Raw genomic sequence first — 16,339 nt, forward strand, 5'->3', positions numbered from 1 at the left:
TTTTTTTTTTTGAAAGAGTCTCACTCTGTCGCCCAGATGCGATCTCGACTCACTGCAACCTCCTCCTCTCAGGTTCAAGCGATTTTCCTACCTCAGCCTCCCAAGTAGCCGGGACTAGAGGCGTGCACCACCATGCCCGGATAATTTTTGTATTTTTAGTAGAGACAGGGTTTCGTCATATTGGCCAAGCTGCTCTCGAACTCCTGATCTTGTGATCTGCCTGCCTCAGCCTCCCAAAGTGCTGAGATTACAGGTGCAAGTCACCGTGCCCGGCCTATTCTTAAAGTGCTTCTGAAAAGCCTGTGCAAGTTTAACCAGTGAAAGTCAAATTTTTGTGTTACAATATCAGTTATATTAATAACGCTATATTAATTAAATTGCTTTATGAATAGAGCCCTATTTTTACAGCTCTATTAATAAAGAACTGTAATGTGAGTGTGTATGTATCCTAATCATGTCTTGTCTCTTACATAGTGTACAGGAGATTTCTATCACTTCATACCTGGTCCTTGATTTTGCTCCTTTTCTTAAAAACCGAGCACATAGTCTGAATGTTATAAGGGCCTGACAGAGCCTGCCAATATGCCATTTCAGGCGTTCCTAATGATTTCTAGCTTTGTTTTAATTAAACTTAATGTGTGAAATCTACTCTTTGCATTCCTGGGATGGGAACTTTTATTTTATTTATTTATTTATTTATTTATTTTGAGACAGTCTCACTTTGTTGCCCAGGCTGGAGTGCAGTAGCGCGATCTTGGCTCACTGCAAGCTCCGCCTCCCGGGTTCATGCCATTCTCCTGCCTCAGCCTCCCGAGTAGCTGGGACTACCGGCGCCCTCCACCATGCCCGGCTAATTTTTTGTATTTTTAGTAGAGATGGGGTTTCACTGTGTTAGTCAGGATGGTCTCGATCTCCTGACCTCGTGATCCACCCGCTTGGGCCTTCCGAAGTGCTGGAATTACAGGCGTGAGCCACTGCGCCCGGCGGGAACTTTTATTTTTGATTTCTATTCATTTTTATAAAGTAAGTCTAGGGCTGAAAAACTACAACCTGTGGGCCAAATCTGGTCCACTGCCTATTTTTATAAATAAAGTCTTATTGGAGGACGTCATGCACATTTGTTTACATATTGTCTGTGGCTACTTTCATGCCACAGTGATAGAATTAAATAGTCATGACAGAGACTATGTGTCCCGCAAAGTCAAAAATATTTATCTGAAAAAAACAAGTGCTAACTTCTGAAGTAAATATGCACCACTGTGCAAAGTGATATTATTAGACAAACACGGGAATCTACAGAGACTGAAGTGTTGGTGACGAAATGTTATCAGCTGAGCAAGGAAGTGTAAGTGTGATAAAGTGATTTTAGGAATGCTGATGTCTAATGTTTGGCATTGAGGGTTGTAGAAAAGATCAATGCATGAACCACCACACACTGTTTCCTTAAAGGGAGGCATAGCTGTTTGGAAAGGAATGGAACTTGACTTTTTGCATTCACGCATTGCTGTTATACACCTGGGGTTAAGGAACTGTATTTCCAACTACTTCATTGAACACACAGCAGGCAGTTTGGTAGACACATTCTGCTTATGTTATTGACGTCGATGAAAGAATGATTTCAGCTGTGGCAATTAGGAAATTGTAGGTCACTGATCTTCTAAACTCCAGGATACAAGACATAGATCCTTAGAAACAAAGGGTGGGCAAGTTGCTAAGCCCTCCAGAGTTTCTGTCTCAGTCTAGCATAATTCAGAAGTGGTCATTCATGGAATAACTGATCAAATAATCGTATATAGCTCTTATGGGATACTTTCAAGGATGCTGCTACCGGATGAACATTGTTAGCCAAATTCTGTTTTTTTTTTTTTTTTTGAGATGAAGTTTTTCTCTTGTTGCCCAGGCTGGAGTGCAATGGCAAATGGCACAGTCTCGGCTCACTGCAACCTCTGCCTCCTGCGTTCAAGTGATTCTCCTGTCCCAGCCTCCCAAGTAGCTGGGATTATAGGCATGCGCCACGAAGCCCAGCTAATTCTGTATTTTTAGTAGAGAGGGGTTTTCACCATGTTGGTCAGGCTAGTCTCGAACTCCTGACCTCAAGTGATCCACCCTGCTTGGCCTCCCAAAGTGCTGGTATTATAGGCGTGAACCACCGTGCCCAGCCACCAAATTCTGTTTTAAGTGAACACTTATGGGGCACATTCTGTGTGTCAAGTTCAAGATACAAAGCTAAATAAGACTTATTTATTTATTTATTATTTGCCTTCAACCAGGTTACCGTCTACTAGGGAGACAGGGCTGTAAGCAAATAAATTGCAATATAAGTTATGTTGGGGGTTAAGTGGGGCGAAGACAAAGACGGAAAGATAGATTGAAGCCAGGTTATGGAAGATTTTAAACAACTCTGTTTTTGAGAAAAACATTCTGATCGCAATATTGATGATTCTCATATTTGTGACTCATGGGGGCTTGAGGGATAGGAACAAACAAGGTATGAGAAATCATTAAAATATATTAAATTGTCCATGAAAGAGGTGTTGAAGGCTGGAAGTAGGCAATGTGAGTAGAGAGAATGCATCTAAGAATCCTTTAAGGAGTACATGAGATAAAAGTTGTCTTTTGATTAAAAGTGGAGACAGACAAGACAGGGAAATATTGAAGATGAATCAAGTTTCTTGATGGAGACCTGAACAGATAAGGCCTTTCATCTTGACCCCTGTGTCATTACTGCTTCTGTATCTTTGCATTGTAGTTGTTTATTTACCTCAACTCATAAAAGCCAATCGTTCTCCGTTTAGTGTCTGTATCTCTAGTACAGAGCAATATTTCAGTCATAGTAGACATCTGTTGAAGAGTTTAAACAAGTAGAAGACAATGAGTTCAATTTTAGACAAACATATGGAGCTTACGATGTCTGTGGGACATTCAGGTGGAGGTGTCTGGTAGGCAGTTGGTGGTCTGGAGTTTAGGGGAAAAAGGTCAAGGCAGGAGATTATATTTGAATTGTATTTTATTTGGGAATTCACTTACAGGGATTTTTGAAGCCTTAGAATTACAATTAGGGGGGATATCAAAGTGGAAAGAAGTGAGGATGAAATCAGCCAAACATCAATAGAGTTCAATAGAAGAAAAATGACTGATTTAAAATGTCAAAAAAAAAAAAAAATCCAACATCAGTTATAAGGAGAGTCAGGGGAATGTAGTGGATGATAAGTGAAGGCTGAAGAAATTTTCAAGAAGGAAGATGGTGGCTGCACCCTAGAGGAAACCTCAATAAGAAAAGCTTTAGAGCTTTGGTAATTAGGAAAATATGTGAGACCTTTGAAAAACCTCATCTTATTCCCACCATGACGCCTCTTATTTACGTGACTGATTTTGAGCAAGGGATAAAGAATATGAATTGCTTTACTGGATTGATTTTCTGCTTTTAAAGCAAATTTACTAGTGAGTTTCTGTGGGTTGGCCAAATTTGTCATTAATTTGCAAAGCCATATAGACATTTTTAGAGAGAAAAAAAAGTCTGGTGGCTCATGTCTATAATCCCAGCACTTTGGGAGGCTGAGGCAGGTGGATCATGAGGTCAGGAGTTTGAGACCAGTCTGGCCAATATGGTGAAACCCTGTCTCTACTAAAAATACAAAAAATTAGCCGGGCATGGTGGTGCGTGCCTGTAGTCCCAGCTGCTTAGGAGGCTGAGGCATGAGAATGGCTTGAACCCGGGAGGCGGAGGTTGCAGTGAACTGAGATTGCGCCACTGCACTCCAGCCTGGGCAACAGAGTGAGACTCCGTCTCAAAAAAAAAAAAAAAAGAAAAAGAAAAAGAAAAACAAAGTCAGTGTGGTAGGTAGAATAATGTGCCTGCAAAGATGTTGACATATGAATTTTCAGAACTTGTGAATATGTTATATGGCAAGGGGGAATTAAGATGTCAGATTGAATTAAGTTTGTTAATCAGTTGACCTTAAAATAGAGAGGTTAGCCTGGGTTATCTGGGTGGGCCCAATGTAACTGCAAAAAGCTTTAAATATGGAAGAGGGAGACAGGGCAGCCAGTGTCAGCGGCCAGGTGAGAAAAACTTGACTGGGTACTGCTGGCTTTGAAGATGGAAAGAGGCCACAAGTCAAGGAATGTGGGAAGCCTCTAGAAGCTAGAAAAGGCAAGACAATGATTGAGTGATTCTCCCCCACAGAAAGAAATTCAGCCCTTCCAACACCATCCTTTTAGCCCAGTGAGATTGATTTCAAACTTCTGACCCCTAGAACTGTAAGATAATACATGTCTGTTGTTTTAAACCACTAAGGTTTTGAAATTTATTACAGTAACAATAAAGAATGAATACAGCTAGTATTAAAAGACATACAGGATGGCTCATGTCTGTAATCCCGGCACTTTGGGAGGCCGAGGCGGGCGGATCATGAGGTTAGGAGATGGAGACCATCCTGGCTAACACGGTGAAACCCCGTCTCTACTAGAAATAAAAAAAAAAATTAGCCGGGCGAGGTGGCGGGTGCCTGTGGTCCCAGCTACTCAGGAGGCTGAGGCAGGAGAATGGCGTGAACCCAGGAAGCGGAGCTTGCAGTGAGCCGAGATCATGCCACTGCACTCCAGCCTGGGCTACAGAGTGAGGCTCCATCTCAAAAAAAAAAAAAAAAATGAAATACAGGAAATTAATTCTCGCTCCTTACACTGCTTATCCATTTAGTCTCTCCATGGAATATTTTATGGAAAATGTTCCCTCTCCAGGACCTGTGAACCCACATTGGCTCAAATAACTGTTTTGTTTTGTTTTGTTTTGTTTTTGATACAGAGTCTCACTCTGTCTCCCAGGCTGGAGTGCAGTGGCACCATCTCAGCTCATTGCAACCTCTGCCTCCCGGGTTCGAGGATTCTCCTGCCACCACCACACCCGGCTAATTTTTGTATTTTTAGTAGCGACAGGGTTTCACCATATTGGCCAGGCTGGTCTCGAACTCCTAACCTTGTGCTCTGCCCACCTTGGCCTCCCAAAGTGCTGGGATTACAGGCATGAGCCAATGCGCCTGGCCTCAAATAATTGTTTATACCTGGATTATTCCAGCATCTTTTCAAGACAAGTTGTTAAATGAAGTAGAGTACAGAAAAAGTAATGTGATGGCTGTAGGAGAAAAATGTGTACAGCAATAACAGAGTGATGGGATCCACACTTTCTTAGAGTTTTACAATAAATATGTACCTGGTTCTAGCAATGTTTGTTTTGGACAGTTACAGGAAGGAGCCACTGAAGGTAAAATAACTGTCATTTAAAAACCTCAACACATGGAAAATTGGAGACTTTGCATAGGGGCTAGCTTTAACTTTATAAAGACCTCTGTGTTCACACGTTGACACATATTTCTTGCTGTTGTTAGTAGCCAAACACATTTAAAAAGTTGAGAATGTTTTCCTTACTGCTGTTTTCAGCATCTTTATAATGGATTATGAAATTACAACATATGAGGTTCTAAACCACATTAAAAAAAAATCCCCGTAACATATCCTACAGTAAAAGTCTCTCAAAATTTTATTGCTCTGATTTATAAAACATTTAGGCAGCACATTTAAATGAAAAAATGACTAACATAAAAAGCTAAAGTTTTTGTATTTTATTTTATTTTTTGAGCCAGAGTCTTGCTATGTTGCCCAGGCTGGAGTGCAGTGGTATGATCATGGCCTCCATGTCCTGGGCTCAAGTGATCCTCCTACCTTAGCCTCCTGAGTAGCTGGGACCATAGGTGCATGCAACCACGCTCAACTGATTTTTGTATTTATTTTTTAGAGATGGGATTTTGCCATGTTGCCCAGGCTGATTTCAAACTCCTGGGCTCAATGAATCTGTCTGGCCTGGCCTCCCAAAGTGCTGGGTTACAGACGTGAGCCACTGCACCCCGCCAATAATCTAAAAACAATTTTTTTTTTAGATTACTTGGAAAAATAGCCAAATACTTCTCTGCTGTTTAAAAGTCTTTTAAAAATAAATATAATTGGTTGCCCTATCAACTTAGCACCCTAAAATATGTTTTAAAGAGGTAAAAACTCTCAGTGTGATTTCATGCTGCATTATCTTTATCAGCCAGAAATTTTTGATTGCAAATAAAATAAATTTTCTCTGGTCAACTAAGCAAAAATGTATTCACCAGTAGATAATGCAGTAGCTCATATAATTAAAGTAAAAGTAAATAATCAAGCTTTGAAAAGGATAGGAATCTGGGAAACCCTCTGGGATACAGTCTGTAGAAACTAGTGACCATTTTCCTTAGGGCATGTCATTGGAATGACTGGAACTATTTTCCATCCTTGCATCACTGGAGTCAAGTTTCAGATTCTTGGGAGAGTCTGCTTGACCTGGTTTGAGTGATTTTCCCAGCCTTTAGCCAGGGGAGGATGGCTGGCCCTATGCAGTGGGGGGAGGCAATGTTGTTCCTTGGAAGAAAACCAGGATGCTGTCATATAAGGAAGAGGAGATGCGATGATGGGTAGGGAAGAATACAAGATGTCCATTTCAGGGTCCCTGTGTAAAAACTAGCTTTTTAATAAACAAATGTGAATATTTTATTAAAATAAGTATCTTTACGTAGAGGGTCACTTGACAAAACCGTAAGCGTTCAAATTCAGATGAGAAGAAAGGAAGGAAAGAAGAAAGGAAGAAAGGGACAGCCAAAAGTCAACCCTTTAATAAATAGATTATGAAATAGAATTTCCTAAATGCTTGATAACAGTGAGACTTCAATGGCATGACATAAACATTTCTCTCCTGCCTATGAGCCTCTATGGGAATGGTTGCAGTGGTATTCTTTGAGCTTAAAGAAAATCTTCCTTTGCAAACAAAGCACAGCACAGCACAGCAGAACAAAAATGCCTCTACACTTTCAGTAACAAGCCTAACCCTGCAGTGGAGTGGAAGATAATGGGTAGCCACTCCTCAGTCTTCCCCCTCAGTCTCCCTTTGGGATGATGTTTATGTATTCACAGATCTTATATCAGGCCTAATTTCATGTGCAATCTCATCCTTTACACTTCATCATGCAAAAGATGAGTCTGTTGATTTCCCCTGGGCTCTTGGTGTGTGCTGGAAATTAAACTTTACACTTGATGTTTGTCTTTTTGAAAAGATTAGGATTTGAACTGACATAAATTTTGAGTCAAGTTCATGCAAGCATTTATAATTATTAATGGAAGTTAAGCATATGTTTAAAAAAAGTACTTCCTTTGTGCTTGCAAACAGAAAAATCATGGGTCTGGTATGTACACAAAGTTTTGTTCCATGAGATAAGAGCAATTATTTCTCCACGGCACTTATAGCGTTTCTGTCAGTCGTGCTGCCCTTGCTTTGGTTCCAGTCCCAGTGCCTTCTAAAAGGGGGAAAAAAGCTAACTTTGAAATCCACAGGTGTGACCTTAGGCCTCTTTCTTTGTTAACTAGCATTTCTTCTTTCCAATATTTTTTTACCCTAAAGGCAAAAACCTAAAGAAAATGTGAACGTTATGTTTAACCAAGATTTCCTTTTAATGACTGTGAGGGTATTTATGCTTCTATAGACAATAGATGCGATCTGTTGATAAAAGGTAATAATGATACTGCTTTTGCCTAGCAGTTGTAATGGGACTGTAGACAGTTTAATCACTTGTAAATTAATAGAAGAGTTGAGTATTGATGGATTTGGTTGTTGCATTTGCTTCAATGGTTTTGCACTTTGTTTTCTTGAACAATTGAATGGAAGCCGATGCCTCTCTTGGTTCTAGAACATCATCCAGATTATCTGAACATGGTCCACATTGCCCTCATTTTCTCCTGGAGATTTAGAAGCCTATCTATTGACTAAGAGATGTTGAGGGCTATACACTCAGACGACATTTAAAGAATAGTAGCATGGATATAAAATTTAAGACTTTTTAACCTAGGAATCCTGAATGTTGTTTGCTGTTTTGAGATGTCAACACACCTGGAGTGCTAATGGAATCATTGACTCTCTTGGAATTTCCTAGATTGAAGCCTCCATCCTATTTGTACTTTTCCACTTGGTGGTTCCCAAGGCAGCTTTTTTTCAGCAGCTCATTCATGCAAAAACTTGGACAATGACATTTACTAGTCCACTGATTCGATTTGAGTCAGAAACTTGCATATATTTTGTAACATTTTAAAATTCTTACTTTTAATTTTCTTCCATAAGTAATAAGAATCTATCTATTAATAAATTTTCTTCTCGAGTTGATGACTAAACAAAATAGTAACAGTTTTTCTGTTCATTCAAATGTTAGGTTCAGGCACCTTCCTCTTCCATTTGAAAAAAGTTGTTCTTATGACAAATTTATGTATTCTCATTAGCCAGAGAAATGTAGACTGTTTCTTCCATTCATCTCACATTGAGAACAGGAAGCTAATGTTTTTATTCTGCATGGCTAGCATTCTCTACTTAGAGACAATAAAGGACAAATAGAAAGAAAATGTATTCTTAAGATTGTGTCTTTCAGTGCTTACTGATTTCAGAAGATTTCATCTGATTTCAGTTTGTGGAGTAGTAAATTATTCATTCATCTAGCTCAATGAAGGGTGACTTCTTCTTTTTTTTTTTGAGATGGAGTCTCGCTCTCTCTCATCCAGGCTGGAGTGCAGTAGCCTGATCTCAGCTCCCTGCAGTCTCCACCACCCTGATTCAATTGATTATCCTGTCTCAGCCTCTCGAGTAGCTGGGACTACAGGCTTTCGAGTAGCTGGGACTACAGGCATGTGCCACCACACCTGGCAAATTTTGTAATTTTAGTAGAGATGGGGTTTCACCATTTTGGTCAGTCTGGTCTCAAACTCCTGACCTCAGGTGATCCACCTGTCTTGGCCTCCCAAAGTGCTGGGATTACAGGCATGAGCCACCGCGCCTGGCCGAGGGTGACTTCTTAATATGAAACATCTTTCAAAGAAACAGTGCATTTCATCTGGGGTCAGAGATTGTCTTTCACCAGTATGTGAACTGGGCAAGTGCCTTAGTTGCACCTTGGTTCCTTTATCTATCAAATTGGAATAGCAATGTATGTTTTGAAGATTAAGTGAGCTTTTAAGCTGAATCATTACATGAAGTAGGGGAAAGGGGACAAATATTTATTGACCCCCTATTATAATGCATTATATTCATGATATCCATTATCCTATTTACAGTTGTCATCTCTCCTTTGTAAAAGGTATCGCCATCAGCTTTTCTAAAAATAAAGAAACTAAGGTTTTGGAAGAACAATAACCTGCTCAGGGTTATTAGCTAAGTGGTAGAACTGGGAATGAAAGTAACATCCAAATCCGGTGTTCTGCCCTATGCCTATGTAGGAGGAAGTTTTTTCTTTTCTCTACACCTCGGTTTTTTTTTTTTTTTTTTTTTTTAATGAGAAAGGCTGGGCTTAAAAGTGGATAAAAAAGCCTAACTTTTCCATTAAGTATTAACTTTTCTTTTCTAACAAACTAATTTAGAGAGTATGTAATAAAAACCTTCTTAACTTTTTTGAAATACTGGAACATTTGTATAGTGTTCCAGAAATGTGTTTTGAAGTTTGAATGACCTACACAAAAAGTAATATGGCTCTACTCATTTTTGTAAACTGTCAGAAAAGATAAAATATTCTGGGCTGATTCATGACCATGTGCTTTGTATCTCTCTGACAGATATAAATCAGCTATCCTTGAAAACTGGATCCAAGTTTATAAAACATAATTATCTTTTACTTGGTCCTGAATGCCTTTACAATCATTTTCTCCAATGTTTTTAAATGAATATCTTATTACCATAATATATCCATAATAGCACTCTCAAATTATCATATAATCAATCAAAAATATTGAATTACCAAAGTGAAAAACCTAAGGACATACAACAGGTCTCAGTAGAGTAGATTATAGAAGCTCACATGTTTCAAGGAGAAAAATGTATCCTTGTAACATGATGAAAGCATTTTACAAAATTGGCTTCAATTATTAAACTAGACTAGAGTATTACATTCTAACAGTTGGTCTTAGTTCTTTGTCATAAGGTCACTACTGTTTGACAAATGGAGATCCCTTGGGTAAGAAACAAATGCCCTTAGGTTCGTGTTATCTTGCAATCTGATCAGTTCATTAACGGGGTTTAAAAAATAATATATATTATGGCCAGGCACGGTGGCTCATGCATGTAATCCTAGCACTTTGGGAGGCTGAGGCGGGTGGATCATGAGGTCCGGAGTTCAAGATCAGCCTGGCCAAGATGGAAACCCCGTCTCTACTAAAAATACAAGAAAATTAGCTGGGCCTGGTGGCACGTGCCTGTAATCCCAGCTACTTGGGAGGCTGAGGCAGAGAACTGCTTGAGCCCAAGAGGCAGAGGTTGTAGTGAGCTGAGATCCTGCCATTGCACTCCAGTCTGGGCAATAGAGCGAGACTCAATCTCAAAAAACATATATATATATAATACATACTTTGAGGCTGATGCAGTCTTTTGTGTGTATTTTGGTTATACTACTTTGACTTTATGATTTAACAAATAGACGCTCAAATGTTACAATGTTTACATCATTTTTGTTTTTCCTTTTCAGTGGCTCCACCCACAAGGTTAAGATATAACGTAATATCTCATGACAGTATACAGATTTCATGGAAGGCTCCAAGAGGGAAATTTGGTGGTTACAAACTTCTTGTGACTCCAGCTTCAGGTAAAAACAATGGACTGTGTTTTGTAGAGCATTAGCAACTTTTCATGCACAGGTAACTAAAAACATGTAGTGCCAAGCATTGTGTTGGGATTATTTGAAAGCTTTTTGTTTTGTTTAATCTTTAGCGTTTAAAATCTTACCATCTAATCAAGGTAATAATGTTGCCCAAAGAGTAAAGAGTGACTCTTGGCTCTAGTTCTTTTTAGACCAAATTATCAGACAGTCAACAAGTGTTATTTCCTCTGTTTAGACATAGAAATGAATACTTTGAATTCATTGGAACTTAAATATACAATGCACCTGAGTGTCCAATAGTTTTGACTAATTGAATAAACTATGATTAATTAACTCAACAGAATAATATTCAGCATTATACATTAAAATTATAAAGGCTAAGTGGATATTGTGAAAATAAGTGATAAGGCAGGAAAAGCATAAGATGAACACATTTTTTGATCATGAATAGTTATTTAAGGATGCTTTAGATTAAGCATCTTTATTTTAAAGTTGATGCTTAAATGATGCCTAAAGATACTTCATTATTTAAAGATGCTTTAAATTAAGTGTCTTTAAATAATGAAGTATCTTTCAGCATCATTTAGTTGAACTTTTCTTTCTCATATTTTACGTTTTTATTATATGAATATAATAAGCTAAAATAATACAGACCATGTAGGGAAACTGCCTCTGCTACATGGTTGTTATGAAGATGAAGATGGGATCAGCAACTGGATTGCTTGAATTCAAAACTTGATTCTGTCACTTATAAGTGGTGTGATTCAGGCAAGTCGATCACTCAGTGCCTCACGTTTCTTCTATACAATGAGCAAACAATATTTGCACCCACCCCATGGAGTTTTCTATGAATTTGCACCTCAAGATCAGCAGCATTGGCATTACCTGAGAGCTTGTTAGAAATGCAGAATACTGGGCTCTACCCTCAACCTCTTCAACCAGCATCTGAATTTTAAGAAGATCCCCAGGTGATTCCTATGCACATTAAATTTGGGAGGTACTGGTTGTGAAGACTAAAATAAATATAAAGCCCTTAGAACAGTGGTGCCATATAGTAAGTGCTCAGTAAATGTTACCTATGATTGTCGTAAAGATGCTCTCAGGTCCCATTACTTCTCCAAGGATCCATTTTCGCACAGTACGTAATAAATACTTAATAATACATATTTGTATAATATATATTTATGTAAATATAGTAATTATTTTTTCTTTTTCTTGGTGATAAAGAGGGTTATATGGAGCTAGACTCCTTTCAGTGGTACACCTTTTCCCAAAAGATACGGTGAAGGACACAGATGCTGTATTGTTCATTAATGTGGATGTCTTACTCAACACTTGATGTAAACATTCCAAAAAGACAAGCAGATGAAACACCTGGTTTCTTGCTTGGTCACCAAAAGGCCATATCTTTCATTTATTTTTTAATTTAAAAAATTTTTTGAGACAGAGTTTTGCTCTTTCTTGCCCAGGCTGGAATGCAGAGGCGCGATCTCGGCTCACTGCAACCTCTGCCTCATAGGTTCAAGTGATTCTCCTGTCTCGGCCTCCTGAGTAGCTGGGATTACAGGCACCCACCACCATGCCTGGCTAATTTTTGTATGTTTAGTAGAGATGGGATTTCGCCATGTTGGCCAGACTGGTGTTGAACTCCTGACCTCAGGTGATCCACCTGCCTCAGCCTCCCAAAGTGCAGGGATTACAGGTGTGAGCCACCGCACCTGGCCTGACATATCTTTTATTATCTGTAGGCTCATTACATTTATTTCTGGTTGAACAATGCCAGATGTCCACTTTTCCCATGGTGGCGTACAGAAGTGACTTGCTTATGGAAAACAATATTCTCAAACCTGGTTCAGAGTTTTCATTTTGGAGTATGATTCAATTTTGAAATTTCTTTGATTTTTAAAAATATAGCTTATTTTTAAAAATAAACTATCATGGGAAATTTAAATTTAAAAGATTCTTGAACATTTATGAGTCTAAAGGTCAAAATACAAGTTACTATTTTTTGGTACCTCTGAGAATCCCCCATGTCTGATCTTGAAAGGTAATTTTTTTCCTTCAGGTGATTGGTAGCTTCACTTTTTCTGATTAATTGCTGATAATACCAAACTATTAAGGACCCCCAAGCAAGTGTTATTGAGGAATCATAGAACTGTAAGAGTGACTTGGGTAGCCTCTGAAACAAACCTTCATCTGAATCCTTCCATCCCCTCTTGAAGAGTGCACCCAAGAAGTAGATGTCTAGTTCTTGCTTACACATCTCCCATGACAAAATAAAAATTGGGAATGTAAGCAAATTATTTCTTCGTGAATGCTAAGTTTACTTTCCACAGCGTCCTTACTGCAGCAATCCAAGATAATCACGCCTGACAATCTGGTCTCTATTTGATTAAACATAGTAAACAAAAAGTAATAAATACATTTAGCCACAAAATGTTTATAGCTGTTTCAACACTATGAGACATAGTCCAACTATTGTTTATGCTAGCCTTTCTGAAAGCGTGTTCCATGGTATTCTGTAGGATGCTAATAGCTGTTTTGCAGCTAAATAGTTTAATGATCAAATAAATTTGGAAATTCTGGTTTAAACAGAGGTTTAAAGCTTTTGTTTGTTTGTTTGTTTTCAGGAATCTCAAAGCCTTTAATAAAACAATACACTCCATAACTCTCAAAGAGGGACTGTAATATACAGGGTTTGTTTTTCGAGAAACTTTTTTTGGTGAAACACACATTGTGAAAGATATATTAGGTGCACTTTGCAGTAGATGAGTTTTAAATGACAGAAGTTCCTGAAACCAGATTTAACATGTTGAACATAAACGCATATAAGGAAATGGGTTTTGGCAAGAGAAAGACTCCATTTTGCCCTCCAGTAGTAGGCAGCACAGATAATAGCAGCATCAAATTTCAGAATTAAAAATATTAATTTTATTAGCATATGATTAAATTATAATCTCTATTATGTTTGACTAATTCAGCAAAATTTCAGACTTCTCTTGCTGGTACTGCTAGATAGACAGAAGTTTTAAATTGATTTTCCTTTTCTCAGACACAGTAATTGCAGACAAAAATTAGAGAAGAAAAGTAAAATTTGGAATTCTGCATAAAAGTTGAGTATTTAATCATCAGCACTTTCAAGAAAGCCTTAGATGTCAGTCTAATTTGATGGAGAGATAATGGGATTTTGAAATCTTTTCATGAACCAAGACAACTTTTAAGTAGCCAGTCAATTAGTGGTTCCTTCAGCATCCTGAGCCATTTGTGGTCAGATTTAAGATAATTAAATGGCTCATGTTTCAAGGATGCTCTGATTCACTTTAGAGAGGCCGTAGAAAAAAAATTCCAGTGTAAATAATTACCTTCGGCCTGCCCATGTCTCCCCCTTCACATTTTTTTTTTTTTTTGAGGTGGAGTCTCAGTCTGTCACCCAGGCTGGAGTGCAGTGGCGTGATATCGGCTCACTACAACCTCCACCTCCTGGGTTCAAGCGATTCTCCTGCCTCAGCCTCCTGAGTAGCTGGGACTACAGACCAACACCACCATGGCTGGTTAATTTTTTGTGTTTGTAGTAGAGGCAGGGTTTCACCACGTTGGCCACGCTGGTACAAAACCCCTGACCTCAGGTGATCCACCCACCTGGGCCTTCTAAAGTGCTGGGATTACAGGCGTAAGCCTCTGCACCTAGCCTCTCCCTTCGCTTTTAAGTGAAATTCTTTCCTCGAAGAGTATATCTGATGCTGAGGGCTTGCTGTCTTGTAATCTTGTACTATGGCTTTTCCTACTATATAAAAGCAGTAGTGTGTCATGATGAAATATTTTTGTGAATTTGATTTTCTCTAATTTCCACAATTGTTAGTTATCTAATGTAAAAAGAGTACAACTAAAAATGAAGATGGAAACTATATTATAATTAGGTGCAATACACATATATACCATGGTATCTATTTTTAAATGTCTTCACCTCTTGATGTATGTAAAAAGATCATGATATACACTCTAAATATATACAATTTAAAATATATACAATAAAACACATTTCAAAAAATGCCTTCACTATTTAACACCTTTATTGCTAACTAATAAAGTTTCTTAATGTTCACAGTGAACCTTATTTCTTAGAACTGATTTATTTTTCTCTTTTATTATAGGTGGAAAAACTAACCAGCTGAATCTCCAGAACACTGCAACTAAAGCAATTATTCAAGGCCTTATGCCAGACCAGAATTACACAGTTCAAATTATTGCATACAATAAAGATAAAGAAAGCAAGCCAGCTCAAGGCCAATTCAGAAGTATGTATTTACATTTCTGAAAGTACCTCTGCAGGACTCTGTCCCACACTTGGATTTGAGTCTGTGATATATATTCTATAACTTAAAATTCTAGATTTTTCAGATTTATAGAGATCCTAGGAGACCTTCAGTCTTACCTTCAACAAATTCCTCCGATCTGTGATACTTTCCTACCCTTCCTTTTCCCCCATTTTGCTGTATTCCTACTTACCCTTTGTGCTTTAGTTTCCAATGAACTTCTTAACGTTGGCTCCTGAGCCTTACCCAGACATCTGTCCTATGTGATTTCTTAGCAGCTAGAGCTTCCCTTCTGGTACTATAACACCATATTGTAATTGCTTGTTTACTTGTCTGTGACCCCCACAAGCCTGCAAGTTTTGCAAAGACTGTAACTCAATGTTTTTTATTTCTCATTATATCACAGTTGCATATTATAGGCCTGGCATATAATGAGTGCTCCATAAATATGAATGTCTGAATGGATAATGCCTGCATCTCCTCTATAGGATCCCCAGAAAGTGCCAGTCCAGCCTCTACTAAAACAACCTACACAACAGGGAATTTAATTCTTTCCAATTGTTAATCAGTTGACATAGGGACCGTTCTATGCCAGTCTCCATGATAAGCTGGTTTGTCAATAAATACGATGTGATAAGTGTTGGAGAGAGTACATATAGGACTCTGTGAAGAGAGGTACTCTCTCTGCCCCAGTAATGGGCTATGGAGAGGATAGACATGGGAAAACTTCACGTTTGAGCCAGTTCTCAAATAGTAAATTGGGCATTTGGAGAAATGACAGGGTATGCAGAGCACATTCTAAGCAGGAGCGAAAGCTCTACAATGGTCCAATCAATGTCCACACAGTTAGTTAGGAAACATTTCTTTAGATTGAGTGTAAAAATGGTCTACACAGGCTGGGCACAGTGGCTCATGCCTGTAATCCCAACACTTTGGGAGGCCGAGGCGGGTGGATCACCTGAGGTCAGGGGTCCGAGACCAGCCTGACCAACATGGAGAAACCCTGTCTCTACTAAAACAACCTACACAACAGGGAATTAATTCTTTCCAATTGTTAATCAGTTGACATAGGGACCGTTCTATGCCAGTCTCCATGATAAGCTGGTTTGTCAATAAATACGATGTGATAAGTGTTGGAGAGAGTACATATAGGACTCTGTGAAGAGAGGTACTCTCTCTGCCCCAGTAATGGGCTATGGAGAGGATAGACATGGGAAAACTTCACGTTTGAGCCAGTTCTCAAATAGTAAATTGGGCATTTGGAGAATGACAGGGTATGCAGAGCACATTCTAAGCAGGAGCGAAAGCTCTACAATGGTCCAATCAATGTCC

At 38.7% G+C, this 16,339-nt stretch overlaps 1 protein-coding gene across 3 annotated transcripts in view; it reads left to right on the forward strand.

Moving 5' to 3' along the window:
* The window catches only part of COL14A1 (collagen type XIV alpha 1 chain), a 251,199-nt gene that overhangs the window by 22,939 nt on the left and 211,921 nt on the right, over positions 1–16,339 (forward strand). For all 3 annotated transcript variants that reach the window (XM_033202599.1, XM_033202600.1, XM_033202601.1), the window contains exons 3-4: positions 10,563–10,679; positions 14,846–14,989. In XM_033202599.1, coding sequence (XP_033058490.1) covers positions 10,563–10,679; positions 14,846–14,989 — 261 coding nt within the window. The remainder of the gene's footprint in view (positions 1–10,562; positions 10,680–14,845; positions 14,990–16,339) is intronic.

Source organism: Trachypithecus francoisi, unplaced genomic scaffold (assembly GCF_009764315.1).
Source record: "Trachypithecus francoisi isolate TF-2019V2 unplaced genomic scaffold, Tfra_2.0 Lachesis_group7, whole genome shotgun sequence".
NCBI classification, from domain to species: Eukaryota; Metazoa; Chordata; class Mammalia; order Primates; family Cercopithecidae; genus Trachypithecus; species Trachypithecus francoisi.